The sequence below is a fragment of the Leuresthes tenuis genome, unplaced genomic scaffold, assembly GCF_036924035.1.
Source record: "Leuresthes tenuis unplaced genomic scaffold, fLeuTen1.0.hap1 SCAF_9, whole genome shotgun sequence".
NCBI classification, from domain to species: Eukaryota; Metazoa; Chordata; class Actinopteri; order Atheriniformes; family Atherinopsidae; genus Leuresthes; species Leuresthes tenuis.
In genome coordinates this window covers 6,499,267-6,527,228 of record NW_027325363.1, presented here as the reverse complement: position 1 = coordinate 6,527,228, position 27,962 = coordinate 6,499,267, and the positions used below count along the sequence as shown (strand labels likewise).

The 27,962-nt window shown below is 39.9% G+C and overlaps 1 protein-coding gene and 19 non-coding genes across 20 annotated transcripts; all 20 read right to left on the bottom strand.

Annotated features, from left to right (window-relative positions):
• Window positions 1-5: 5 nt before the first annotated feature.
• LOC140314692 (calpain-9-like) lies at window positions 6-26,569 on the bottom strand. Its single transcript, XM_072393024.1, has 9 exons — window positions 26,553-26,569; window positions 5,871-6,042; window positions 5,676-5,747; window positions 5,439-5,530; window positions 3,777-3,851; window positions 2,948-3,108; window positions 1,536-1,693; window positions 402-610; window positions 6-94 (listed from the first exon to the last, which is right to left on the bottom strand). The coding sequence occupies exons 1-9, from the start codon at window positions 26,567-26,569 to the stop codon at window positions 43-45; spliced, it is 1,008 nt and encodes a 335-aa protein (XP_072249125.1). The 3' UTR covers window positions 6-42.
• On the bottom strand, window positions 6,089-6,161 carry trnak-uuu (transfer RNA lysine (anticodon UUU)). Its single transcript has one exon. It is a non-coding gene; the product is annotated as a tRNA-Lys (tRNA).
• trnak-uuu (transfer RNA lysine (anticodon UUU)) lies at window positions 7,373-7,445 on the bottom strand. The gene has a single exon. It is a non-coding gene; the product is annotated as a tRNA-Lys (tRNA).
• trnak-uuu (transfer RNA lysine (anticodon UUU)) lies at window positions 9,294-9,366 on the bottom strand. The gene has a single exon. It is a non-coding gene; the product is annotated as a tRNA-Lys (tRNA).
• On the bottom strand, window positions 10,569-10,641 carry trnak-uuu (transfer RNA lysine (anticodon UUU)). The gene has a single exon. It is a non-coding gene; the product is annotated as a tRNA-Lys (tRNA).
• Window positions 11,311-11,383, bottom strand: trnak-uuu (transfer RNA lysine (anticodon UUU)). The gene has a single exon. It is a non-coding gene; the product is annotated as a tRNA-Lys (tRNA).
• trnak-uuu (transfer RNA lysine (anticodon UUU)) lies at window positions 11,982-12,054 on the bottom strand. Its single transcript has one exon. It is a non-coding gene; the product is annotated as a tRNA-Lys (tRNA).
• Window positions 12,737-12,809, bottom strand: trnak-uuu (transfer RNA lysine (anticodon UUU)). The gene has a single exon. It is a non-coding gene; the product is annotated as a tRNA-Lys (tRNA).
• On the bottom strand, window positions 13,408-13,480 carry trnak-uuu (transfer RNA lysine (anticodon UUU)). Its single transcript has one exon. It is a non-coding gene; the product is annotated as a tRNA-Lys (tRNA).
• On the bottom strand, window positions 14,163-14,235 carry trnak-uuu (transfer RNA lysine (anticodon UUU)). Its single transcript has one exon. It is a non-coding gene; the product is annotated as a tRNA-Lys (tRNA).
• trnak-uuu (transfer RNA lysine (anticodon UUU)) lies at window positions 15,487-15,559 on the bottom strand. Its single transcript has one exon. It is a non-coding gene; the product is annotated as a tRNA-Lys (tRNA).
• Window positions 16,820-16,892, bottom strand: trnak-uuu (transfer RNA lysine (anticodon UUU)). Its single transcript has one exon. It is a non-coding gene; the product is annotated as a tRNA-Lys (tRNA).
• On the bottom strand, window positions 17,491-17,563 carry trnak-uuu (transfer RNA lysine (anticodon UUU)). The gene has a single exon. It is a non-coding gene; the product is annotated as a tRNA-Lys (tRNA).
• Window positions 18,233-18,305, bottom strand: trnak-uuu (transfer RNA lysine (anticodon UUU)). Its single transcript has one exon. It is a non-coding gene; the product is annotated as a tRNA-Lys (tRNA).
• trnak-uuu (transfer RNA lysine (anticodon UUU)) lies at window positions 19,550-19,622 on the bottom strand. The gene has a single exon. It is a non-coding gene; the product is annotated as a tRNA-Lys (tRNA).
• trnak-uuu (transfer RNA lysine (anticodon UUU)) lies at window positions 20,867-20,939 on the bottom strand. Its single transcript has one exon. It is a non-coding gene; the product is annotated as a tRNA-Lys (tRNA).
• Window positions 22,184-22,256, bottom strand: trnak-uuu (transfer RNA lysine (anticodon UUU)). Its single transcript has one exon. It is a non-coding gene; the product is annotated as a tRNA-Lys (tRNA).
• trnak-uuu (transfer RNA lysine (anticodon UUU)) lies at window positions 23,501-23,573 on the bottom strand. The gene has a single exon. It is a non-coding gene; the product is annotated as a tRNA-Lys (tRNA).
• Window positions 24,818-24,890, bottom strand: trnak-uuu (transfer RNA lysine (anticodon UUU)). Its single transcript has one exon. It is a non-coding gene; the product is annotated as a tRNA-Lys (tRNA).
• trnak-uuu (transfer RNA lysine (anticodon UUU)) lies at window positions 25,480-25,552 on the bottom strand. The gene has a single exon. It is a non-coding gene; the product is annotated as a tRNA-Lys (tRNA).
• Window positions 26,570-27,962: the final 1,393 nt, after the last annotated feature.

Here is a 27,962-nt window from a genome sequence, read left to right as displayed (position 1 = left end):
TCTACCCTTTTTTTTGTAAAATTCATAAATAATTGAGATTTCTTATACCTCTGTTAATGAAACGACATCTTCTGGTACTGGTCTCTGTGCAGGTCTGGAAAAAAAGCACAAAAACATGTTAAAATCATCGTATTTATAACAATGTATCTTAAAGCCTGTGAGCTAATAAACTGATAAACAAGGCGGGATGAATATGAATGAAACTGCTCTTATGGCCACTGATGAACACTCATCTGCTTGGACCTTCTCAGAGCTCTCCTTCACAAGCTTGGAGTCTCATTTAAGTAACTAAGTAATGAAGATTTAAATATCAAATGAAGTGATTCTGCTGTAATAATAATCTTTAATGAGTCCTTTTGGGGGCTGCTGTCTGTCACACCTCAGACTGATGCATAACTCACATGGCGGTGTTTCCCTGCTCTGTGAGCACCCGCAAGAGGAACGCTCCCTGCTGATTGGGGATCACTGTGGAAGGAATGATGATGTAGCGACCTGGAGGAAGCGAGCCACGGAGAACTATCTCCCGACATGCGGAGTATGAGCGGCTGTGGAGGACCGAGTGACTCGCACGCAACTGCTCAGGTGACAGGTATGTGCTGTGGGGAGGGGCCTATTGACACAGCACAAAAGTTATGATACATTACTCCTTCTGATAAATTCATCACAGACTTCAGTGGCAGCAACAACGAGGGGGCTTTGAAGGACAAAACATACTGTATGAAGCCAAACTCTTTCACACAATGCACTAAAAAGCCTGCATATGCAAGTGAAAGCTTTAACAAAAAATGTTGAAATGTTGCCATATGCAGAGGTATCAACTACTGAAGGAACACTGAAAACATTTCAAAAGCACATGTAAAAGGTTTCAGTTTTGTTTGTAACAGCCTGGCATTTGAGGTGTCCAATTTTGTATGCATGTGCACGTTGTTTACCTCTGTGCAAAGTCTAGTTTGGTTTCATGTGCAGGTAACTTCTCCCTATGAGAACATATCTCTTCACAGCCTAATTGCAAAACAATTTCAAGAAGCTAAAAATCATTTCACCTGAACCCTGGCCCCTCAGATTAAAAGTCTGAGGCTCTACCATCTGAGCTATGCAGGCTCTTTTGACTGTGAACCACACAGAATCAATCAGAAAATACTGTCCTTCTGAGACTACCTCAGAATACCAACTTCCACTGCTAAAAGATTTATGATTAAGACCAGATTTATTGTCATGCATACATGCATACATCTGTCAAAACTTGTCCTCTGCTTTTAACCCATCCAGGTTGGCACCTGTTGACACACACATGCACAGGTTCACACACTCATAGAGACAGATGCCACACACTGGAGCGGTGGGCAGCCATTCACAGCACCTGGGGAGCATGGGGGTAAGCACTGAACTTTGGTCTTGTTTGTATGATTATAATCTTTTCATTTAGGACAGTATTATGTTTAAAAAGCAGGTGAATCCTGTTTGCTGCCAGTCCACCTCAGCAGATCTGCAGCTGATCAATAACTGACATCATGCATGTCACTGTGAGACTGTACCGGGTATATATGCATGCCGATGGCAAGATGAATTCCTTTGCGTCTCTGGTATTTCTGCATCAGAGCCAGAACGAAGGAGCAAGTGTTCTGACTGTGGCCGGGGTTCCTGTCCACCTCGGACAGGACAAAGTGGAACTGGGGGTTCTGGCAGAACAAGCCTGGGCACATAAACACACACTGTCAGACTGTGGCGGAGCAAGGCCTTTTTTTCTTTTTGCAGTGCAAAGGTGTTAGCAAGAGAAATCTGGAAAACAAAGTGGAACTTTTTATTTCCATTTATGATTAATTCAAAATTCAAAGTTCAGAGAAAAGTGTTTTATTTGCAGATGGTGATGTGATAAAAGTGGAGTTTTCTGCTGTCCTGCACAAACTCAAACTCAGAATCTAAATATCAATTTGATTGGTTCTTCTTAGTACCATTAACAAATCTAACAAAACAAAAAAAGCGAACAAATTGAATATTGAGTTGGTTTAAAAGTTATCGCACACTTTTTTCTTAAGTTATAAGCTTGAAACAAACTCTAAAAATACGTTTAACATTTATTAAGTAGTGAACTACAGTTACATCCTGTTACGCTGTTCAACTCTACTATCAAAGTGTTTTACTTTAAACTGCTTTAAACTACTTTAAACTTTCATTTCTTCAAACACTCAACTATCTTCATCCAAACATGCAGAAAAACACTGAGTAGCTGAATAAAATTAGTGTATATTAGGTCAGTTTTGCAGGAAAGTGGTAACAACTGGATTAAATAATGAGCTCATGTAGAAATCATAAGAATTTTAGTTATTTACTGCAATTGTGAGGAATTTATGAATATCTTTAATGAGTAGCACAAAGAAACTATAGTGGGGTTGGTTGTTCTGTCAACTCAGGTTCCACAGATTATCTCATCTATTGGAATTATAGCTTTTAGCAAGGATCTTTAGACCTGACCTGATCATTAATGAAGGCAGAACAGGAACTTTCTGTGTTGAAACTGAAATGCTAAAAGTTACCAAGACAGCCCTGCAAACCAAACATGAACTTAATCCTCTTTTATGTGTGTTTTTGGACTTGAATTGTGTTCATTCTGAAGCAAAACCAGAATTTTAAAGCTAGTTTTTTGCTTATTTTGGCGGTGTTGTGCAATTTGGTGCTTTAATCCATGATAACTGTTAATAACAGCCTTTGTCTGAGAAGAAATGCCAAAAAGGAAGATTAAATGAGGCCATGCAGGCCTCCACAGACAGGATGATGAACTGCACATTGGAATAACAGACTGAGCAAATAAACTTGTCTAAACTTGCTGTAGGCTGACAACCAAAAACAGGCTCTAAATTGAAATATGATCAAATGTAAACCCGAGGGAGAGTTTTGTTGCAGTTAGTGTCCTGTTCTTTCTCAGATGAGGTGCAAGGTATCTTCTTACTGCTTTGAGGAGAGCCTCCCGCGCTGATGCTCGGCACCCAGTTCCCATGATGCATAACGCAGCTCCATGGCAACACGTTGGAGCCCGGCTCACTCAGAGAGTTGGTCAGGTGACACACCTCCATCATCTCAAACTGCTGCTGGAAGTCAGATACCGACATCCTGATGGAGCGGGAAACAGGTGAGCTGAACATGACTTAACGGTTCAGCAAGTGTTTGATTTATTTAGCTTTATGGCTTTGAATGACTTAATTCAGCATGTTCACAGAGCACACGGCTGTCTTAGACGTATGGCAGAGCAGAAAGAAAGAAAGAAAGAAAGAAAGAAAGAAAGAAAGAAAGGAAGAAAGAAAGGAAGAAAGGAAGAAAGAAAGAAAGAAAGAAAGAAAGAAAGACAGAAAGAAAGAAAGAAAGAAAGGAAGAAAGAAAGAAAGAAAGAAAGAAAGAAAGAAAGAAAGAAAGGAAGAAAGAAAGAAAGAAAGAAAGAAAGAAAGGAAGAAAGAAAGAAAGAAAGGAAGAAAGAAAGAAAGAAAGAAAGAAAGGAAGGAAGGAAGGAAGAAAGAAAGGAAGGAAGGAAGAAAGAAAGAAAGAAAGAAAGAAAGAAAGAAAGAAAGAAAGAAAGGAAGAAAGAAAGGAAGGAAGGAAGGAAGAAAGAAAGAAAGAAAGAAAGAAAGGAAGAAAGAAAGAAAGAAAGAAAGAAAGAAAGAAAGAAAGAAAGAAAGAAAGAAAGAAAGAAAGAAAAAAGAAAGAAAGACTTTGTGTTTAGTTTGCAAAGGGCGGAGTGTGAGTTTGATGCAGTATTCATGTATGCTGTCAAAAAACAAACTCACCAGAACTCGCCGTCCTCCCGCCTGACTCTGCCCAGTCGTTTCTGCTCCTCCACGCTCACCCTATTCCACTCTGGACTGGAACAAGACACACAGAAAATCACAAAAAAAATGTAAATCTGTAAAACATTTAGTCACAGATGGCAGAGTAAGTTCAAATCTCTGTATGAAAAAGGGGATTAATGAAACTCTTACTTCCTTAAGAGCTGCATGAGGTCAATGCATGAGATAGTTTTTACATTGGCAACATTTATAAAAAAGCTAAATACAGTTACTATGAGAATCATCTAGACTGTATATTCAATTTAAAGTACTACAAAGAATCAAATACAAAAAAAAATCATAGTAAAAAGTTTGAATTTAAAACCAGGACCAAACATGGTGAGACAAAGCTACGTGTTTTTATATGTCGTGTAAAAACAGAACGGCTCCACACAAAGATCAGGCAGCCTGCTGCAGCAGCTCTGGACACGCTGTGTCTTTCTTGGTATTTTCTTAAGATTTTCTAAAGATCTTTTTTTTATGTGCAAAGACAGAGATTCACATTTTCACATGATTTCTGGAGAAGTTTTCTGCGCTGGTTTGAATGCTTTGCTGCTGGAAGGACTTCTGCTGGTAACTCTGGCATTTTCTAACATCTGTTATGATGCATAACCATGGCAACGGGGAAATTGTTAACCTATTGGAGCACCTAACTGAGCTTTCCAAAGCTCAAGAAATGTCTAGAATAAGACCCCAAATCAAGATTAGTAGAAGAGGAAACCAATGAGATGCAGAGCAGGAACAAATGGAGGAAAAGGACGAGGAAGTTTAAACCATCTCTTGATCATGATGGGAAATGTGAGGTCACTGGCAGATAAAATGGACAAGCTTGGAGCCCTGATGAGGACACAGCGGAATTATTGGAAAGAAAATAATTTCACCAAAAGATGGCAGCAGAAACAACTCTAACACCTCTCTGCTCAGCTTTGAGACTATACAGGAAGACAGAGACTGCAGACAGAGCAGTAACAGTAAAGGAGGAGCTTGTTAACAACAGGTAGTGTAATCCTGGACAGGTCACTGAAAAGGAGCGTCTCTACCACCCAGATGTTGAACTACTGGCTGCAAGTTTCTGTCCATGTTGTTTTTTTGTTGTTTTTTACTTATTCTGTTCTTATTATCTGCTATAAAGAACTTTGGAACACCGAAATGCATTGCTGTAAAGGGCTGTATAAATAAAGTACATTTACATTTAGATGTTGTCTACCGAGACTACCATCTTTCTTAAGATTTTCTAAAGATCTTTTTTTTATGTGCAAAGACAGAGATTCACATTTTCACATGATTTCTGGAGAAGTTTTCTGCGCTGGTTTGAATGCTTTGCTGCTGGAAGGACTTCTGCTGGTAACATTTAGATGTTGTCTACCGAGAGAGTTCACCTGTGTTACCTGTTGATGCTGTGTGACATCATCAGCTACGTTGTTGCCAAGCTACAAAAACAACACCCTAACGCATTGATGGTGACCTCTGAAGATTTCTCCCACACTTTCCTCTCTGCTACACCAGATCTGTTAGCCTTTCAGATGTTCTCTAGAACTACATTCCCATTTTGTACATGACAAACTAAATTCATGAAGTGAACCAAAAACATGACTAATTGTGACAATGTCAGAGTGTACCAACCCTTTCATGTCACTCCAGGGCCCCATCCACTCTGTGTTGCCCCAGGGATTTAGGATTCGCACCAGATCTACGGTGCCATATGTTGTCTTCACCTGGCAGGGGAGGAGAAAATCGAACAGGAAAAAGAAGGTGAAGGCAGTGAGAAGAGAAGACTATAAAGGGCCTGATCTTAACAAGTTCAGTATTTGATCAGAACAGCAGCTTTGAGATGTAAAAATAATTGTTCTCTACACAGACCTTCTCTATGGCAGTCAGGGAGTAGGCATGTCTGTACATAATTCCCAGTTCATTCTTCTGCTCCAGTAAACCCTAAAGGGAAACAACCCCCACCAACAGTCAGGATGGAAGATAATACCTGTACATTATAATACTGAAGAAATCCCTCAACAGGAGCAGGATTTGTCTCTCTCATAACAAAGTAAAGCACTGTACCTTGCTGTTGGCACAGTTGATGAGTGATCCTTTGGCCAGCAGGTGTTGAAGTAAATTCGGTAAGTTTCTGAGCTGATTGGAAATGTTCAAAACTTCTGTCACACCGCCCGTCATGTCCACCATGGCCTCATGAGGGAAGCCCATATCCAAGGCTCTGTAGCCTCCTTTCAGCCTGGGACAACACACACACAGTTTTGGAGATGATACTAAATTTAAATCGCCTGAACAGGGACTTGAACCCTGGACCCTCAGATTAAAAGTCTGATGCTCTACCGACTGAGCTATCCAGGCTCTTGAAGATTAAAAAAATGCTTAAAATTTTGGATATATGCAGTTTTACCATTGTTCAAAGGAACGATATCGAAGGTTGCAAGTCTTGCAACCCTGTGACAGAGTTTCACTAGATTCTGAAGTTGTTGATGCTGTGACCAACACATGCTTTTTCAGACAGGTAAACATGGTGAAATGTCTTCAAGAACCAAGAAGAAGTCCAGGTTCCCTAATCTAAGATTTATAGGATTACCATGAGCAGAATGACCGAGAATCTAGTCTAATGTTTAGAGAGGATGCCTCAGTTGGTCGAGTGTCAGACTTTTAATCTGAGGTTTCAGGGATGAAATCCCAGTTCAGGTGGCTTAACTTTGATAAAATTCAAAATGGGAAATTGTTATTTGTTCCTTTCTGTAAAAGTTTGTGTAGATGACTTATGTCATACTCAGTAGAGTCAGAATTCAATGGTGGGTTCAGAAAGGTAGCTAGCTTTGATAGCTAGCAACTAGCGCAATGTCTTGGATTGGGGAAAGTGATTCTGTTTAGAAACCCTGGGTTCAGAAAGGTAGCTAGCTTTGATAGCTAGCAACTAGCGCGAAGTCTTCTGATGCTCTACCGACTGAGCTATCCAGGCTCTTGAAGATAAAAAAAAAGCTTAAACATTTGGATTTATGCAGTTTTACCATTGTTCAAAGGAACGATATCGAAGGTTGCAAGTCTTGCAACCCTGTGACAGAGTTTCACTAGATTCTGAAGTTGTTGATGCTGTGACCAACACATGCTTTTTCAGACAGGTAAACATGGTGAAATGTCTTCAAGAACCAAGAAGAAGTCCAGGTTCCCTAATCTAAGATTTATAGGATTACCATGAGCAGAATGACCGAGAATCTAGTCTAATGTTTAGAGAGGATGCCTCAGTTGGTCGAGTGTCAGACTTTTAACCTGAGGTTTCAGGGATGAAATCCCAGTTCAGGTGGCTTAACTTTGATAAAATTCAAAATGGGAAATTGTTATTTGTTCCTTTCTGTTAAAGTTTGCGTAGATGACGTATGTCATACTCAGTAGAGTCAAAATTCAATGGTGGGTTCAGAAAGGTAGCTAGCTTTGATAGCTAGCAACTAGCGCGAAGTCTTGGATTGGGGAAAGTGACTCTGTGGACTGTAACATAAGCCATCAACAACGACATGAAGCAACAGCTGAGTTAGGTTCTGGAGATGATACTAAACTTAAATCACCTGAACAGGGACTTGAACCCTGGACCCTCAGATTAAAAGTCTGATGCTCCACCGACTGAGCTATCCAGGCTCTTGAAGATTAAAAAAATGCTTAAAATTTTGGATATATGCAGTTTTACCATTGTTCAAAGGAACGATATCGAAGGTTGCAAGTCTTGCAACCCTGTGACAGAGTTTCACTAGATTCTGAAGTTGTTGATGCTGTGACCAACACATGCTTTTTCAGACAGGTAAACATGGTGAAATGTCTTCAAGAACCCAGAAGAAGTCCAGTTTCCCTAATCTAAGATTTATAGGATTACCATGAGCAGAATGACCGAGAATCTAGTCTAATGTTTAGAGAGGATGCCTCAGTTGGTCGAGTTTAATCTGAGGTTTCAGGGATGAAATCCCAGTTCAGGTGGCTTAACTTTGATAAAATTCAAAATGGGAAATTGTTATTTGTTCCTTTCTGTAAAAGTTTGTGTAGATGACTTATGTCATACTCAGTAGAGTCAGAATTCAATGGTGGGTTCAGAAAGGTAGCTAGCTTTGATAGCTAGCAACTAGCGCAATGTCTTGGATTGGGGAAAGTGATTCTGTTTAGAAACCCTGGGTTCAGAAAGGTAGCTAGCTTTGATAGCTAGCAACTAGCGCGAAGTCTTCTGATGCTCTACCGACTGAGCTATCCAGGCTCTTGAAGATAAAAAAAAAGCTTAAACATTTGGATTTATGCAGTTTTACCATTGTTCAAAGGAACGATATCGAAGGTTGCAAGTCTTGCAACCCTGTGACAGAGTTTCACTAGATTCTGAAGTTGTTGATGCTGTGACCAACACATGCTTTTTCAGACAGGTAAACATGGTGAAATGACTTCAAGAACCAAGAAGAAGTCCAGGTTTCCTAATCTAAGATTTATAGGATTACCATGAGCAGAATGACCGAGAATCTAGTCTAATGTTTAGAGAGGATGCCTCAGTTGGTCGAGTTTAATCTGAGGTTTCAGGGATGAAATCCCAGTTCAGGTGGCTTAACTTTGATAAAATTCAAAATGGGAAATTGTTATTTGTTCCTTTCTGTAAAAGTTTGTGTAGATGACTTATGTCATACTCAGTAGAGTCAGAATTCAATGGTGGGTTCAGAAAGGTAGCTAGCTTTGATAGCTAGCAACTAGCGCAATGTCTTGGATTGGGGAAAGTGATTCTGTTTAGAAACCCTGGGTTCAGAAAGGTAGCTAGCTTTGATAGCTAGCAACTAGCGCAAAGTCTTCCGATGCTCTACCGACTGAGCTATCCAGGCTCTTGAAGATAAAAAAAATGCTTAAAATTTTGGATATATTCACTTTTACCATTGTTCAAAGGAATGATATCGAAGATTTCATCGTGAAACAGTGAAAAGCGTAACACTGCAGGTGACAAAGTAAGTCTTGCAACCCCGTGACAGAGTTTCACTAGATTCTGAAGTTGTTGATGCTGTGACCAACACATGCTTTTTCAGACAGGTAAACATGGTGAAATGTCTTCAAGAACCAAGAAGAAGTCCAGGTTCCCTAATCTAAGATTTATAGGATTACCATGAGCAGAATGACCGAGAATCTAGTCTAATGTTTAGAGAGGATGCCTCAGTTGGTCGAGTGTCAGACTTTTAACCTGAGGTTTCAGGGATGAAATCCCAGTTCAGGTGGCTTAACTTTGATAAAATTCAAAATGGGAAATTGTTATTTGTTCCTTTCTGTTAAAGTTTGCGTAGATGACGTATGTCATACTCAGTAGAGTCAAAATTCAATGGTGGGTTCAGAAAGGTAGCTAGCTTTGATAGCTAGCAACTAGCGCGAAGTCTTGGATTGGGGAAAGTGACTCTGTGGACTGTAACATAAGCCATCAACAACGACATGAAGCAACAGCTGAGTTAGGTTCTGGAGATGATACTAAACTTAAATCGCCTGAACAGGGACTTGAACCCTGGACCCTCAGATTAAAAGTCTGATGCTCTACCGACTGAGCTATCCAGGCTCTTGAAGATTAAAAAAATGCTTAAAATTTTGGATATATGCAGTTTTACCATTGTTCAAAGGAACGATATCGAAGGTTGCAAGTCTTGCAACACTGTGACAGAGTTTCACTAGATTCTGAAGTTGTTGATGCTGTGACCAACACATGCTTTTTCAGACAGGTAAACATGGTGAAATGTCTTCAAGAACCCAGAAGAAGTCCAGTTTCCCTAATCTAAGATTTATAGGATTACCATGAGCAGAATGACCGAGAATCTAGTCTAATGTTTAGAGAGGATGCCTCAGTTGGTCGAGTTTAATCTGAGGTTTCAGGGATGAAATCCCAGTTCAGGTGGCTTAACTTTGATAAAATTCAAAATGGGAAATTGTTATTTGTTCCTTTCTGTAAAAGTTTGTGTAGATGACTTATGTCATACTCAGTAGAGTCAGAATTCAATGGTGGGTTCAGAAAGGTAGCTAGCTTTGATAGCTAGCAACTAGCGCAATGTCTTGGATTGGGGAAAGTGATTCTGTTTAGAAACCCTGGGTTCAGAAAGGTAGCTAGCTTTGATAGCTAGCAACTAGCGCGAAGTCTTCTGATGCTCTACCGACTGAGCTATCCAGGCTCTTGAAGATAAAAAAAATGCTTAAAATTTTGGATGTATGCAGTTTTACCATTGTTCAAAGGAACGATATCGAAGGTTGCAAGTCTTGCAACCCTGTGACAGAGTTTCACTAGATTCTGAAGTTGTTGATGCTGTGACCAACACATGCTTTTTCAGACAGGTAAACATGGTGAAATGTCTTCAAGAACCAAGAAGAAGTCCAGGTTCCCTAATCTAAGATTTATAGGATTACCATGAGCAGAATGACCGAGAATCTAGTCTAATGTTTAGAGAGGATGCCTCAGTTGGTCGAGTGTCAGACTTTTAATCTGAGGTTTCAGGGATGAAATCCCAGTTCAGGTGGCTTAACTTTGATAAAATTCAAAATGGGAAATTGTTATTTGTTCCTTTCTGTTAAAGTTTGCGTAGATGACGTATGTCATACTCAGTAGAGTCAAAATTAAATGGTGGGTTCAGAAAGGTAGCTAGCTTTGATAGCTAGCAACTGGCGCGAAGTCTTGGATTGGGGAAAGTGACTCTGTGGACTGTAACATAAGCCATCAACAACGACATGAAGCAACAGCTGAGTTAGGTTTTGGAGATGATACTAAACTTAAATCGCCTGAACAGGGACTTGAACCCTGGACCCTCAGATTAAAAGTCTGATGCTCTACCGACTGAGCTATCCAGGCTCTTGAAGATTAAAAAAATGCTTAAAATTTTGGATATATGCAGTTTTACCATTGTTCAAAGGAACGATATCGAAGGTTGCAAGTCTTGCAACCCTGTGACAGAGTTTCACTAGATTCTGAAGTTGTTGATGCTGTGACCAACACATGCTTTTTCAGACAGGTAAACATGGTGAAATGTCTTCAAGAACCCAGAAGAAGTCCAGGTTCCCTAATCTAAGATTTATAGGATTACCATGAGCAGAATGACCGAGAATCTAGTCTAATGTTTAGAGAGGATGCCTCAGTTGGTCGAGTGTCAGACTTTTAATCTGAGGTTTCAGGGATGAAATCCCAGTTCAGGTGGCTTAACTTTGATAAAATTCAAAATGGGAAATTGTTATTTGTTCCTTTCTGTTAAAGTTTGCGTAGATGACGTATGTCATACTCAGTAGAGTCAAAATTCAATGGTGGGTTCAGAAAGGTAGCTAGCTTTGATAGCTAGCAACTAGCGCAATGTCTTGGATTGGGGAAAGTGATTCTGTTTAGAAACCCTGGGTTCAGAAAGGTAGCTAGCAACTAGCGCGAAGTCTTGGATTGGGGAAAGTGACTCTGTGGAGTGTAACATAAGCCATCAACAACGACATCAAGCAACAGCTGAGTTAGGTTTTGGAGATGATACTAAACTTAAATCGCCTGAACAGGGACTTGAACCCTGGACCCTCAGATTAAAAGTCTGATGCTCTACCGACTGAGCTATCCAGGCTCTTGAAGATTAAAAAAATGCTTAAAAGTTTGGATATATGCAGTTTTACCATTGTTCAAAGGAACGATATCGAAGGTTGCAAGTCTTGCAACCCCGTGACAGAGTTTCACTAGATTCTGAAGTTGTTGATGCTGTGACCAACACATGCTTTTTCAGACAGGTAAACATGGTGAAATGTCTTCAAGAACCAAGAAGAAGTCCAGGTTCCCTAATCTAAGATTTATAGGATTACCATGAGCAGAATGACCGAGAATCTAGTCTAATGTTTAGAGAGGATGCCTCAGTTGGTCGAGTGTCAGACTTTTAATCTGAGGTTTCAGGGATGAAATCCCAGTTCAGGTGGCTTAACTTTGATAAAATTCAAAATGGGAAATTGTTATTTGTTCCTTTCTGTTAAAGTTTGCGTAGATGACGTATGTCATACTCAGTAGAGTCAAAATTCAATGGTGGGTTCATAAAGGTAGCTAGCTTTGATAGCTAGCAACTAGCGCGAAGTCTTGGATTGGGGAAAGTGACTCTGTGGAGTGTAACATAAGCCATCAACAACGACATCAAGCAACAGCTGAGTTAGGTTCTGGAGATGATACTAAACTTAAATCACCTGAACAGGGACTTGAACCCTGGACCCTCAGATTAAAAGTCTGATGCTCTACCGACTGAGCTATCCAGGCTCTTGAAGATTAAAAAAATGCTTAAAATTTTGGATATATGCAGTTTTACCATTGTTCAAAGGAACGATATCGAAGGTTGCAAGTCTTGCAACCCTGTGACAGAGTTTCACTAGATTCTGAAGTTGTTGATGCTGTGACCAAAACATGCTTTTTCAGACAGGTAAACATGGTGAAATGTCTTCAAGAACCCAGAAGAAGTCCAGTTTCCCTAATCTAAGATTTATAGGATTACCATGAGCAGAATGACCGAGAATCTAGTCTAATGTTTAGAGAGGATGCCTCAGTTGGTTGAGTGTCAGACTTTTAATCTGAGGTTTCAGGGATGAAATCCCAGTTCAGGTGGCTTAACTTTGATAAAATTCAAAATGGGAAATTGTTATTTGTTCCTTTCTGTTAAAGTTTGCGTAGATGACTTATGTCATACTCAGTAGAGTCAGAATTCAATGGTGGGTTCAGAAAGGTAGCTAGCTTTGATAGCTAGCAACTAGCGCAATGTCTTGGATTGGGGAAAGTGATTCTGTTTAGAAACCCTGGGTTCAGAAAGGTAGCTAGCTTTGATAGCTAGCAACTAGCGCGAAGTCTTGGATTGGGGAAAGTGACTCTGTGGAGTGTAACATAAGCCATCAACAACGACATCAAGCAACAGCTGAGTTAGGTTTTGGAGATGATACTAAACTTAAATCGCCTGAACAGGGACTTGAACCCTGGACCCTCAGATTAAAAGTCTGATGCTCTACCGACTGAGCTATCCAGGCTCTTGAAGATTAAAAAAATGCTTAAAAGTTTGGATATATGCAGTTTTACCATTGTTCAAAGGAACGATATCGAAGGTTGCAAGTCTTGCAACCCCGTGACAGAGTTTCACTAGATTCTGAAGTTGTTGATGCTGTGACCAACACATGCTTTTTCAGACAGGTAAACATGGTGAAATGTCTTCAAGAACCAAGAAGAAGTCCAGGTTCCCTAATCTAAGATTTATAGGATTACCATGAGCAGAATGACCGAGAATCTAGTCTAATGTTTAGAGAGGATGCCTCAGTTGGTCGAGTGTCAGACTTTTAATCTGAGGTTTCAGGGATGAAATCCCAGTTCAGGTGGCTTAACTTTGATAAAATTCAAAATGGGAAATTGTTATTTGTTCCTTTCTGTTAAAGTTTGCGTAGATGACGTATGTCATACTCAGTAGAGTCAAAATTCAATGGTGGGTTCATAAAGGTAGCTAGCTTTGATAGCTAGCAACTAGCGCGAAGTCTTGGATTGGGGAAAGTGACTCTGTGGAGTGTAACATAAGCCATCAACAACGACATCAAGCAACAGCTGAGTTAGGTTCTGGAGATGATACTAAACTTAAATCACCTGAACAGGGACTTGAACCCTGGACCCTCAGATTAAAAGTCTGATGCTCTACCGACTGAGCTATCCAGGCTCTTGAAGATTAAAAAAATGCTTAAAATTTTGGATATATGCAGTTTTACCATTGTTCAAAGGAACGATATCGAAGGTTGCAAGTCTTGCAACCCTGTGACAGAGTTTCACTAGATTCTGAAGTTGTTGATGCTGTGACCAAAACATGCTTTTTCAGACAGGTAAACATGGTGAAATGTCTTCAAGAACCCAGAAGAAGTCCAGTTTCCCTAATCTAAGATTTATAGGATTACCATGAGCAGAATGACCGAGAATCTAGTCTAATGTTTAGAGAGGATGCCTCAGTTGGTTGAGTGTCAGACTTTTAATCTGAGGTTTCAGGGATGAAATCCCAGTTCAGGTGGCTTAACTTTGATAAAATTCAAAATGGGAAATTGTTATTTGTTCCTTTCTGTTAAAGTTTGCGTAGATGACTTATGTCATACTCAGTAGAGTCAGAATTCAATGGTGGGTTCAGAAAGGTAGCTAGCTTTGATAGCTAGCAACTAGCGCAATGTCTTGGATTGGGGAAAGTGATTCTGTTTAGAAACCCTGGGTTCAGAAAGGTAGCTAGCTTTGATAGCTAGCAACTAGCGCGAAGTCTTGGATTGGGGAAAGTGACTCTGTGGAGTGTAACATAAGCCATCAACAACGACATCAAGCAACAGCTGAGTTAGGTTTTGGAGATGATACTAAACTTAAATCGCCTGAACAGGGACTTGAACCCTGGACCCTCAGATTAAAAGTCTGATGCTCTACCGACTGAGCTATCCAGGCTCTTGAAGATTAAAAAAATGCTTAAAATTTTGGATATATGCAGTTTTACCATTGTTCAAAGGAACGATATCGAAGGTTGCAAGTCTTGCAACGCTGTGACAGAGTTTCACTAGATTCTGAAGTTGTTGATGCTGTGACCAACACATGCTTTTTCAGACAGGTAAACATGGTGAAATGTCTTCAAGAACCCAGAAGAAGTCCAGTTTCCCTAATCTAAGATTTATAGGATTACCATGAGCAGAATGACCGAGAATCTAGTCTAATGTTTAGAGAGGATGCCTCAGTTGGTCGAGTTTAATCTGAGGTTTCAGGGATGAAATCCCAGTTCAGGTGGCTTAACTTTGATAAAATTCAAAATGGGAAATTGTTATTTGTTCCTTTCTGTAAAAGTTTGTGTAGATGACTTATGTCATACTCAGTAGAGTCAGAATTCAATGGTGGGTTCAGAAAGGTAGCTAGCAACTAGCGCAATGTCTTGGATTGGGGAAAGTGATTCTGTTTAGAAACCCTGGGTTCAGAAAGGTAGCTAGCTTTGATAGCTAGCAACTAGCGCGAAGTCTTCTGATGCTCTACCGACTGAGCTATCCAGGCTCTTGAAGATAAAAAAAAAGCTTAAACATTTGGATTTATGCAGTTTTACCATTGTTCAAAGGAACGATATCGAAGGTTGCAAGTCTTGCAACCCTGTGACAGAGTTTCACTAGATTCTGAAGTTGTTGATGCTGTGACCAACACATGCTTTTTCAGACAGGTAAACATGGTGAAATGTCTTCAAGAACCAAGAAGAAGTCCAGGTTCCCTAATCTAAGATTTATAGGATTACCATGAGCAGAATGACCGAGAATCTAGTCTAATGTTTAGAGAGGATGCCTCAGTTGGTCGAGTTTAATCTGAGGTTTCAGGGATGAAATCCCAGTTCAGGTGGCTTAACTTTGATAAAATTCAAAATGGGAAATTGTTATTTGTTCCTTTCTGTTAAAGTTTGCGTAGATGACGTATGTCATACTCAGTAGAGTCAAAATTCAATGGTGGGTTCAGAAAGGTAGCTAGCTTTGATAGCTAGCAACTAGCGCAATGTCTTGGATTGGGGAAAGTGATTCTGTTTAGAAACCCTGGGTTCAGAAAGGTAGCTAGCAACTAGCGCGAAGTCTTGGATCTGGGAAAGTGACTCTGTGGAGTGTAACATAAGCCATCAACAACGACATCAAGCAACAGCTGAGTTAGGTTTTGGAGATGATACTAAACTTAAATCGCCTGAACAGGGACTTGAACCCTGGACCCTCAGATTAAAAGTCTGATGCTCTACCGACTGAGCTATCCAGGCTCTTGAAGATTAAAAAAATGCTTAAAATTTTGGATATATGCAGTTTTACCATTGTTCAAAGGAACGATATCGAAGGTTGCAAGTCTTGCAACGCTGTGACAGAGTTTCACTAGATTCTGAAGTTGTTGATGCTGTGACCAACACATGCTTTTTCAGACAGGTAAACATGGTGAAATGTCTTCAAGAACCCAGAAGAAGTCCAGTTTCCCTAATCTAAGATTTATAGGATTACCATGAGCAGAATGACCGAGAATCTAGTCTAATGTTTAGAGAGGATGCCTCAGTTGGTCGAGTTTAATCTGAGGTTTCAGGGATGAAATCCCAGTTCAGGTGGCTTAACTTTGATAAAATTCAAAATGGGAAATTGTTATTTGTTCCTTTCTGTAAAAGTTTGTGTAGATGACTTATGTCATACTCAGTAGAGTCAGAATTCAATGGTGGGTTCAGAAAGGTAGCTAGCAACTAGCGCAATGTCTTGGATTGGGGAAAGTGATTCTGTTTAGAAACCCTGGGTTCAGAAAGGTAGCTAGCTTTGATAGCTAGCAACTAGCGCAAAGTCTTCTGATGCTCTACCGACTGAGCTATCCAGGCTCTTGAAGATAAAAAAAAAGCTTAAACATTTGGATTTATGCAGTTTTACCATTGTTCAAAGGAACGATATCGAAGGTTGCAAGTCTTGCAACCCTGTGACAGAGTTTCACTAGATTCTGAAGTTGTTGATGCTGTGACCAACACATGCTTTTTCAGACAGGTAAACATGGTGAAATGTCTTCAAGAACCAAGAAGAAGTCCAGGTTCCCTAATCTAAGATTTATAGGATTACCATGAGCAGAATGACCGAGAATCTAGTCTAATGTTTAGAGAGGATGCCTCAGTTGGTCGAGTGTCAGACTTTTAATCTGAGGTTTCAGGGATGAAATCCCAGTTCAGGTGGCTTAACTTTGATAAAATTCAAAATGGGAAATTGTTATTTGTTCCTTTCTGTTAAAGTTTGCGTAGATGACGTATGTCATACTCAGTAGAGTCAAAATTCAATGGTGGGTTCAGAAAGGTAGCTAGCTTTGATAGCTAGCAACTAGCGCAATGTCTTGGATTGGGGAAAGTGATTCTGTTTAGAAACCCTGGGTTCAGAAAGGTAGCTAGCAACTAGCGCGAAGTCTTGGATTGGGGAAAGTGACTCTGTGGAGTGTAACATAAGCCATCAACAACGACATCAAGCAACAGCTGAGTTAGGTTTTGGAGATGATACTAAACTTAAATCGCCTGAACAGGGACTTGAACCCTGGACCCTCAGATTAAAAGTCTGATGCTCTACCGACTGAGCTATCCAGGCTCTTGAAGATTAAAAAAATGCTTAAAAGTTTGGATATATGCAGTTTTACCATTGTTCAAAGGAACGATATCGAAGGTTGCAAGTCTTGCAACCCCGTGACAGAGTTTCACTAGATTCTGAAGTTGTTGATGCTGTGACCAACACATGCTTTTTCAGACAGGTAAACATGGTGAAATGTCTTCAAGAACCAAGAAGAAGTCCAGGTTCCCTAATCTAAGATTTATAGGATTACCATGAGCAGAATGACCGAGAATCTAGTCTAATGTTTAGAGAGGATGCCTCAGTTGGTCGAGTGTCAGACTTTTAATCTGAGGTTTCAGGGATGAAATCCCAGTTCAGGTGGCTTAACTTTGATAAAATTCAAAATGGGAAATTGTTATTTGTTCCTTTCTGTTAAAGTTTGCGTAGATGACGTATGTCATACTCAGTAGAGTCAAAATTCAATGGTGGGTTCATAAAGGTAGCTAGCTTTGATAGCTAGCAACTAGCGCGAAGTCTTGGATTGGGGAAAGTGACTCTGTGGAGTGTAACATAAGCCATTAACAACGACATCAAGCAACAGCTGAGTTAGGTTCTGGAGATGATACTAAACTTAAATCACCTGAACAGGGACTTGAACCCTGGACCCTCAGATTAAAAGTCTGATGCTCTACCGACTGAGCTATCCAGGCTCTTGAAGATTAAAAAAATGCTTAAAATTTTGGATATATGCAGTTTTACCATTGTTCAAAGGAACGATATCGAAGGTTGCAAGTCTTGCAACCCTGTGACAGAGTTTCACTAGATTCTGAAGTTGTTGATGCTGTGACCAAAACATGCTTTTTCAGACAGGTAAACATGGTGAAATGTCTTCAAGAACCAAGAAGAAGTCCAGGTTCCCTAATCTAAGATTTATAGGATTACCATGAGCAGAATGACCGAGAATCTAGTCTAATGTTTAGAGAGGATGCCTCAGTTGGTCGAGTGTCAGACTTTTAATCTGAGGTTTCAGGGATGAAAACCCAGTTCAGGTGGCTTAACTTTGATAAAATTCAAAATGGGAAATTGTTATTTGTTCCTTTCTGTTAAAGTTTGCGTAGATGACGTATGTCATACTCAGTAGAGTCAAAATTCAATGGTGGGTTCAGAAAGGTAGCTAGCTTTGATAGCTAGCAACTAGCGCAATGTCTTGGATTGGGGAAAGTGATTCTGTTTAGAAACCCTGGGTTCAGAAAGGTAGCTAGCAACTAGCGGGAAGTCTTGGATTGGGGAAAGTGACTCTGTGGAGTGTAACATAAGCCATCAACAACGACATCAAGCAACAGCTGAGTTAGGTTTTGGAGATGATACTAAACTTAAATCGCCTGAACAGGGACTTGAACCCTGGACCCTCAGATTAAAAGTCTGATGCTCTACCGACTGAGCTATCCAGGCTCTTGAAGATTAAAAAAATGCTTAAAAGTTTGGATATATGCAGTTTTACCATTGTTCAAAGGAACGATATCGAAGGTTGCAAGTCTTGCAACCCCGTGACAGAGTTTCACTAGATTCTGAAGTTGTTGATGCTGTGACCAACACATGCTTTTTCAGACAGGTAAACATGGTGAAATGTCTTCAAGAACCAAGAAGAAGTCCAGGTTCCCTAATCTAAGATTTATAGGATTACCATGAGCAGAATGACCGAGAATCTAGTCTAATGTTTAGAGAGGATGCCTCAGTTGGTCGAGTTTAATCTGAGGTTTCAGGGATGAAATCCCAGTTCAGGTGGCTTAACTTTGATAAAATTCAAAATGGGAAATTGTTATTTGTTCCTTTCTGTAAAAGTTTGTGTAGATGACTTATGTCATACTCAGTAGAGTCAGAATTCAATGGTGGGTTCAGAAAGGTAGCTAGCTTTGATAGCTAGCAACTAGCGCAATGTCTTGGATTGGGGAAAGTGATTCTGTTTAGAAACCCTGGGTTCAGAAAGGTAGCTAGCTTTGATAGCTAGCAACTAGCGCGAAGTCTTCTGATGCTCTACCGACTGAGCTATCCAGGCACTTGAAGATAAAAAAAATGCTTAAAATTTTGGATATATTCACTTTTACCATTGTTCAAAGGAATGATATCGAAGATTTCATCGTGAAACAGTGAAAAGCGTAACACTGCAGGTGACAAAGTAAGTCTTTTAACCCCGTGACAGAGTTTCACTAGATTCTGAAGTTGTTGATGCTGTGACCAACACATGCTTTTTCAGACAGGTAAACATGGTGAAATGTCTTCAAGAACCAAGAAGAAGTCCAGGTTCCCTAATCTAAGATTTATAGGATTACCATGAGCAGAATGACCGAGAATCTAGTCTAATGTTTAGAGAGGATGCCTCAGTTGGTCGAGTGTCAGACTTTTAATCTGAGGTTTCAGGGATGAAATCCCAGTTCAGGTGGCTTAACTTTGATAAAATTCAAAATGGGAAATTGTTATTTGTTCCTTTCTGTTAAAGTTTGCGTAGATGACGTATGTCATACTCAGTAGAGTCAAAATTCAATGGTGGGTTCATAAAGGTAGCTAGCTTTGATAGCTAGCAACTAGCGCGAAGTCTTGGATTGGGGAAAGTGACTCTGTGGAGTGTAACATAAGCCATCAACAACGACATCAAGCAACAGCTGAGTTAGGTTTTGGAGATGATACTAAACTTAAATCGCCTGAACAGGGACTTGAACCCTGGACCCTCAGATTAAAAGTCTGATGCTCTACCGACTGAGCTATCCAGGCTCTTGAAGATTAAAAAAATGCTTAAAATTTTGGATATATGCAGTTTTACCATTGTTCAAAGGAACAATATCGAAGGTTGCAAGTCTTGCAACCCTGTGACAGAGTTTCACTAGATTCTGAAGTTGTTGATGCTGTGACCAACACATGCTTTTTCAGACAGGTAAACATGGTGAAATGTCTTCAAGAACCCAGAAGAAGTCCAGTTTCCCTAATCTAAGATTTATAGGATTACCATGAGCAGAATGACCGAGAATCTAGTCTAATGTTTAGAGAGGATGCCTCAGTTGGTCGAGTTTAATCTGAGGTTTCAGGGATGAAATCCCAGTTCAGGTGGCTTAACTTTGATAAAATTCAAAATGGGAAATTGTTATTTGTTCCTTTCTGTAAAAGTTTGTGTAGATGACTTATGTCATACTCAGTAGAGTCAGAATTCAATGGTGGGTTCAGAAAGGTAGCTAGCTTTGATAGCTAGCAACTAGCGCAATGTCTTGGATTGGGGAAAGTGATTCTGTTTAGAAACCCTGGGTTCAGAAAGGTAGCTAGCTTTGATAGCTAGCAACTAGCGCGAAGTCTTCTGATGCTCTACCGACTGAGCTATCCAGGCTCTTGAAGATAAAAAAAATGCTTAAAATTTTGGATATATTCACTTTTACCATTGTTCAAAGGAATGATATCGAAGATTTCATCGTGAAACAGTGAAAAGCGTAACACTGCAGGTGACAAAGTAAGTCTTGCAACCCCGTGACAGAGTTTCACTAGATTCTGAAGTTGTTGATGCTGTGACCAACACATGCTTTTTCAGACAGGTAAACATGGTGAAATGTCTTCAAGAACCAAGAAGAAGTCCAGGTTCCCTAATCTAAGATTTATAGGATTACCATGAGCAGAATGACCGAGAATCTAGTCTAATGTTTAGAGAGGATGCCTCAGTTGGTCGAGTGTCAGACTTTTAATCTGAGGTTTCAGGGATGAAATCCCAGTTCAGGTGGCTTAACTTTGATAAAATTCAAAATGGGAAATTGTTATTTGTTCCTTTCTGTTAAAGTTTGCGTAGATGACGTATGTCATACTCAGTAGAGTCAAAATTCAATGGTGGGTTCATAAAGGTAGCTAGCTTTGATAGCTAGCAACTAGCGCGAAGTCTTGGATTGGGGAAAGTGACTCTGTGGAGTGTAACATAAGCCATTAACAACGACATCAAGCAACAGCTGAGTTAGGTTCTGGAGATGATACTAAACTTAAATCACCTGAACAGGGACTTGAACCCTGGACCCTCAGATTAAAAGTCTGATGCTCTACCGACTGAGCTATCCAGGCTCTTGAAGATTAAAAAAATGCTTAAAATTTTGGATATATGCAGTTTTACCATTGTTCAAAGGAACGATATCGAAGGTTGCAAGTCTTGCAACCCTGTGACAGAGTTTCACTAGATTCTGAAGTTGTTGATGCTGTGACCAACACATGCTTTTTCAGACAGGTAAACATGGTGAAATGTCTTCAAGAACCCAGAAGAAGTCCAGTTTCCCTAATCTAAGATTTATAGGATTACCATGAGCAGAATGACCGAGAATCTAGTCTAATGTTTAGAGAGGATGCCTCAGTTGGTCGAGTTTAATCTGAGGTTTCAGGGATGAAATCCCAGTTCAGGTGGCTTAACTTTGATAAAATTCAAAATGGGAAATTGTTATTTGTTCCTTTCTGTAAAAGTTTGTGTAGATGACTTATGTCATACTCAGTAGAGTCAGAATTCAATGGTGGGTTCAGAAAGGTAGCTAGCTTTGATAGCTAGCAACTAGCGCAATGTCTTGGATTGGGGAAAGTGATTCTGTTTAGAAACCCTGGGTTCAGAAAGGTAGCTAGCTTTGATAGCTAGCAACTAGCGCAAAGTCTTCTGATGCTCTACCGACTGAGCTATCCAGGCACTTGAAGATAAAAAAAATGCTTAAAATTTTGGATATATTCACTTTTACCATTGTTCAAAGGAATGATATCGAAGATTTCATCGTGAAACAGTGAAAAGCGTAACACTGCAGGTGACAAAGTAAGTCTTTTAACCCCGTGACAGAGTTTCACTAGATTCTGAAGTTGTTGATGCTGTGACCAACACATGCTTTTTCAGACAGGTAAACATGGTGAAATGTCTTCAAGAACCAAGAAGAAGTCCAGGTTCCCTAATCTAAGATTTATAGGATTACCATGAGCAGAATGACCGAGAATCTAGTCTAATGTTTAGAGAGGATGCCTCAGTTGGTCGAGTGTCAGACTTTTAATCTGAGGTTTCAGGGATGAAATCCCAGTTCAGGTGGCTTAACTTTGATAAAATTCAAAATGGGAAATTGTTATTTGTTCCTTTCTGTTAAAGTTTGCGTAGATGACGTATGTCATACTCAGTAGAGTCAAAATTCAATGGTGGGTTCATAAAGGTAGCTAGCTTTGATAGCTAGCAACTAGCGCGAAGTCTTGGATTGGGGAAAGTGACTCTGTGGAGTGTAACATAAGCCATCAACAACGACATCAAGCAACAGCTGAGTTAGGTTTTGGAGATGATACTAAACTTAAATCGCCTGAACAGGGACTTGAACCCTGGACCCTCAGATTAAAAGTCTGATGCTCTACCGACTGAGCTATCCAGGCTCTTGAAGATTAAAAAAATGCTTAAAATTTTGGATATATGCAGTTTTACCATTGTTCAAAGGAACAATATCGAAGGTTGCAAGTCTTGCAACCCTGTGACAGAGTTTCACTAGATTCTGAAGTTGTTGATGCTGTGACCAACACATGCTTTTTCAGACAGGTAAACATGGTGAAATGTCTTCAAGAACCCAGAAGAAGTCCAGTTTCCCTAATCTAAGATTTATAGGATTACCATGAGCAGAATGACCGAGAATCTAGTCTAATGTTTAGAGAGGATGCCTCAGTTGGTCGAGTTTAATCTGAGGTTTCAGGGATGAAATCCCAGTTCAGGTGGCTTAACTTTGATAAAATTCAAAATGGGAAATTGTTATTTGTTCCTTTCTGTAAAAGTTTGTGTAGATGACTTATGTCATACTCAGTAGAGTCAGAATTCAATGGTGGGTTCAGAAAGGTAGCTAGCTTTGATAGCTAGCAACTAGCGCAATGTCTTGGATTGGGGAAAGTGATTCTGTTTAGAAACCCTGGGTTCAGAAAGGTAGCTAGCTTTGATAGCTAGCAACTAGCGCGAAGTCTTCTGATGCTCTACCGACTGAGCTATCCAGGCTCTTGAAGATAAAAAAAATGCTTAAAATTTTGGATATATTCACTTTTACCATTGTTCAAAGGAATGATATCGAAGATTTCATCGTGAAACAGTGAAAAGCGTAACACTGCAGGTGACAAAGTAAGTCTTGCAACCCCGTGACAGAGTTTCACTAGATTCTGAAGTTGTTGATGCTGTGACCAACACATGCTTTTTCAGACAGGTAAACATGGTGAAATGTCTTCAAGAACCAAGAAGAAGTCCAGGTTCCCTAATCTAAGATTTATAGGATTACCATGAGCAGAATGACCGAGAATCTAGTCTAATGTTTAGAGAGGATGCCTCAGTTGGTCGAGTGTCAGACTTTTAATCTGAGGTTTCAGGGATGAAATCCCAGTTCAGGTGGCTTAACTTTGATAAAATTCAAAATGGGAAATTGTTATTTGTTCCTTTCTGTTAAAGTTTGCGTAGATGACGTATGTCATACTCAGTAGAGTCAAAATTCAATGGTGGGTTCATAAAGGTAGCTAGCTTTGATAGCTAGCAACTAGCGCGAAGTCTTGGATTGGGGAAAGTGACTCTGTGGAGTGTAACATAAGCCATCAACAACGACATCAAGCAACAGCTGAGTTAGGTTCTGGAGATGATACTAAACTTAAATCGCCTGAACAGGGACTTGAACCCTGGACCCTCAGATTAAAAGTCTGATGCTCTACCGACTGAGCTATCCAGGCTCTTGAAGAATAAAAAAATGCTTAAAATTTTGGATATATGCAGTTTTGCCATTGTTCAAAGGAACGATATCGAAGGTTGCAAGTCTTGCAACCCTGTGACAGAGTTTCACTAGATTCTGAAGTTGTTGATGCTGTGACCAACACATGCTTTTTCAGACAGGTAAACATGGTGAAATGTCTTCAAGAACCAAGAAGAAGTCCAGTTTCCCTAATCTAAGATTTATAGGATTACCATGAGCAGAATGACCGAGAATCTAGTCTAATGTTTAGAGAGGATGCCTCAGTTGGTCGAGTTTAATCTGAGGTTTCAGGGATGAAATCCCAGTTCAGGTGGCTTAACTTTGATAAAATTCAAAATGGGAAATTGTTATTTGTTCCTTTCTGTAAAAGTTTGTGTAGATGACTTATGTCATACTCAGTAGAGTCAGAATTCAATGGTGGGTTCAGAAAGGTAGCTAGCTTTGATAGCTAGCAACTAGCGCAATGTCTTGGATTGGGGAAAGTGATTCTGTTTAGAAACCCTGGGTTCAGAAAGGTAGCTAGCTTTGATAGCTAGCAACTAGCGCGAAGTCTTCTGATGCTCTACCGACTGAGCTATCCAGGCTCTTGAAGATAAAAAAAATGCTTAAAATTTTGGATATATTCACTTTTACCATTGTTCAAAGGAATGATATCGAAGATTTCATCGTGAAACAGTGAAAAGCGTAACACTGCAGGTGACAAAGTAAGTCTTGCAACCCCGTGACAGAGTTTCACTAGATTCTGAAGTTGTTGATGCTGTGACCAACACATGCTTTTTCAGACAGGTAAACATGGTGAAATGTCTTCAAGAACCAAGAAGAAGTCCAGGTTCCCTAATCTAAGATTTATAGGATTACCATGAGCAGAATGACCGAGAATCTAGTCTAATGTTTAGAGAGGATGCCTCAGTTGGTCGAGTGTCAGACTTTTAATCTGAGGTTTCAGGGATGAAATCCCAGTTCAGGTGGCTTAACTTTGATAAAATTCAAAATGGGAAATTGTTATTTGTTCCTTTCTGTTAAAGTTTGCGTAGATGACATATGTCATACTCAGTAGAGTCAAAATTCAATGGTGGGTTCATAAAGGTAGCTAGCTTTGATAGCTAGCAACTAGCGCGAAGTCTTGGATTGGGGAAAGTGACTCTGTGGAGTGTAACATAAGCCATTAACAACGACATCAAGCAACAGCTGAGTTAGGTTCTGGAGATGATACTAAACTTAAATCACCTGAACAGGGACTTGAACCCTGGACCCTCAGATTAAAAGTCTGATGCTCTACCGACTGAGCTATCCAGGCTCTTGAAGATTAAAAAAATGCTTAAAATTTTGGATATATGCAGTTTTACCATTGTTCAAAGGAACGATATCGAAGGTTGCAAGTCTTGCAACCCTGTGACAGAGTTTCACTAGATTCTGAAGTTGTTGATGCTGTGACCAACACATGCTTTTTCAGACAGGTAAACATGGTGAAATGTCTTCAAGAACCCAGAAGAAGTCCAGTTTCCCTAATCTAAGATTTATAGGATTACCATGAGCAGAATGACCGAGAATCTAGTCTAATGTTTAGAGAGGATGCCTCAGTTGGTCGAGTTTAATCTGAGGTTTCAGGGATGAAATCCCAGTTCAGGTGGCTTAACTTTGATAAAATTCAAAATGGGAAATTGTTATTTGTTCCTTTCTGTAAAAGTTTGTGTAGATGACTTATGTCATACTCAGTAGAGTCAGAATTCAATGGTGGGTTCAGAAAGGTAGCTAGCTTTGATAGCTAGCAACTAGCGCGAAGTCTTGGATTGGGGAAAGTGACTCTGTGGAGTGTAACATAAGCCATTAACAACGACATCAAGCAACAGCTGAGTTAGGTTCTGGAGATGATACTAAACTTAAATCACCTGAACAGGGACTTGAACCCTGGACCCTCAGATTAAAAGTCTGATGCTCTACCGACTGAGCTATCCAGGCTCTTGAAGATTAAAAAAATGCTTAAAATTTTGGATATATGCAGTTTTACCATTGTTCAAAGGAACGATATCGAAGGTTGCAAGTCTTGCAACCCTGTGACAGAGTTTCACTAGATTCTGAAGTTGTTGATGCTGTGACCAAAACATGCTTTTTCAGACAGGTAAACATGGTGAAATGTCTTCAAGAACCAAGAAGAAGTCCAGGTTCCCTAATCTAAGATTTATAGGATTACCATGAGCAGAATGACCGAGAATCTAGTCTAATGTTTAGAGAGGATGCCTCAGTTGGTCGAGTGTCAGACTTTTAATCTGAGGTTTCAGGGATGAAATCCCAGTTCAGGTGGCTTAACTTTGATAAAATTCAAAATGGGAAATTGTTATTTGTTCCTTTCTGTTAAAGTTTGCGTAGATGACGTATGTCATACTCAGTAGAGTCAAAATTCAATGGTGGGTTCAGAAAGGTAGCTAGCTTTGATAGCTAGCAACTAGCGCAATGTCTTGGATTGGGGAAAGTGATTCTGTTTAGAAACCCTGGGTTCAGAAAGGTAGCTAGCAACTAGCGGGAAGTCTTGGATTGGGGAAAGTGACTCTGTGGAGTGTAACATAAGCCATCAACAACGACATCAAGCAACAGCTGAGTTAGGTTTTGGAGATGATACTAAACTTAAATCGCCTGAACAGGGACTTGAACCCTGGACCCTCAGATTAAAAGTCTGATGCTCTACCGACTCCGCTAAAGCTGGGGAACAATAGTCTGTATGAGGGGGGGAAGAAGGGGGAAAAGGTGGAAGAAGGGGGAAGAAGGGGGAAGGGGAAAAATGAAGGAAAAGAGGAGTTTTTGAGAATATGAGGGGAAAAAATGGAATGAACTTGTAGTTATTTGTGTTTCTGCTGTCCATTTCAAGTAAAAGCACACATTCTGGTGTATTCATTTGAGAAATCTACGCGAACATGACACTTTGCTGTGGAATAGCATAGGAGGCTCTTAATCCAAAGGTCACCGGTTCGATTCCACCATTGGAAGATGACACAAACGTTTAGCAAGTGTTATCAAATGTACTTTTATGGTCATTTTTAAATTTCTGAATTAAGTGCTGCAACAATGTAATCTTCTTCTCTGAATGAGTTTGCATGTTTGCAGAAAAAACTGAAGACACTCACTGAAATGTAACAAATTTATTACTAATTTCACACACACAAACACTCAGAAACATGTGTGAAATTAAACCTGAAGTAATAAAAACAGGAATAAATTAAACAATTAAAAATAGAAAAAAATAAATGGGACAGTATATCTTCCCATAATACTACCATTTTCTTTTATGCACGGCAGGTGACACTGACAGCATTTGTTTTTTTCCACCGTGCGGGCGTAAGCTCTCCGGGTTAGTGGAGGTGAGGGCAGGGAATCAGATGGCACAATCTGTTTGTTTCCATTTGGGATGACAAACACAACTGGCTCAATGAATGGACTGGGGTTTAAAAGTACAGGAGATGGAGATGGAGGAAGAGACAGAGGAGAAACGATCTGCAGAAACTTCTTGGGACTGCAGCCAGGTGGTGATACTTTTCTTTTGGTGGGGCTTGTGATGCGGTTGGATAAATCAGACGTCTGAGGGAATAAAGGCACAGTTCACAATATAGGATAACCATAGATGATAGTGAATTAATCTATCTATCATTATGGGTATAGCAGTCAATAAAACCAGATCATTTCAACATGAAATGAATGAAATGCATGAAAGTGCCACTATAGTTACTGCTACATGAAAACAATAACAATGTACATTTTTTAAAATCAAAGTCAACCTATGTATCATTCTCTTTACATTACCTTAGATGAATGCTTCCCAGCCAAACTTAAGTTTGGCTTCAGCATGGCACCATGACAGCCACCAAACCGTGGCTTTGTAAACTGACAAAAAGAAAAACATAACCTTAACTTGGGCTTTGTACATTTTATACAGTTGAGTATATTAATAATATTAATATAAATATCAGCATAAGTAAATCCTCATTACTTACTGATACCAAAGTCACAATGGGTCTTCTCGGTTCATCACCAGCTAAGGAGACGTCCTTTGGTGGTGGTGAATCTGCAGGTGAGGGCCCTGGCTGCTCTGCCACCAGCACGTCATAAATGTATGAGAGCCTTCTGATACCTTCTTTGCATGCAAACCGCAGTTACAGCTCTGTGCACCTCCAAACAGTGACATTTGTCCCCTCATCTGCATTGGGCATTTCTCAATCTGTATTAATGTTTGACAGCAAATAAGAAGGTGTTCCCTTTAAATATGTCACAGCTTTACATTTAATATGATACACATATCACTCTGTGCAGGTTTACCTTTCAGATACAGATCATGCCACTTTTTCTGCCGAGGTGCTGGTCTGTTTCCTGCCTCAGAGGG

Coding starts and splice junctions, on each gene's coding strand:
- LOC140314692 (XM_072393024.1), bottom strand. Junction 3,109..3,776: donor CGGGAGGACGGCGAGTTCTG/GTGAGTTTGTTT, acceptor CCGCTCCATCAG/GATGTCGGTATCTGACTTCC. Junction 1,694..2,947: donor GGGAGGCTCTCCTCAAAGCA/GTAAGAAGATAC, acceptor TTATGTGCCCAG/GCTTGTTCTGCCAGAACCCC.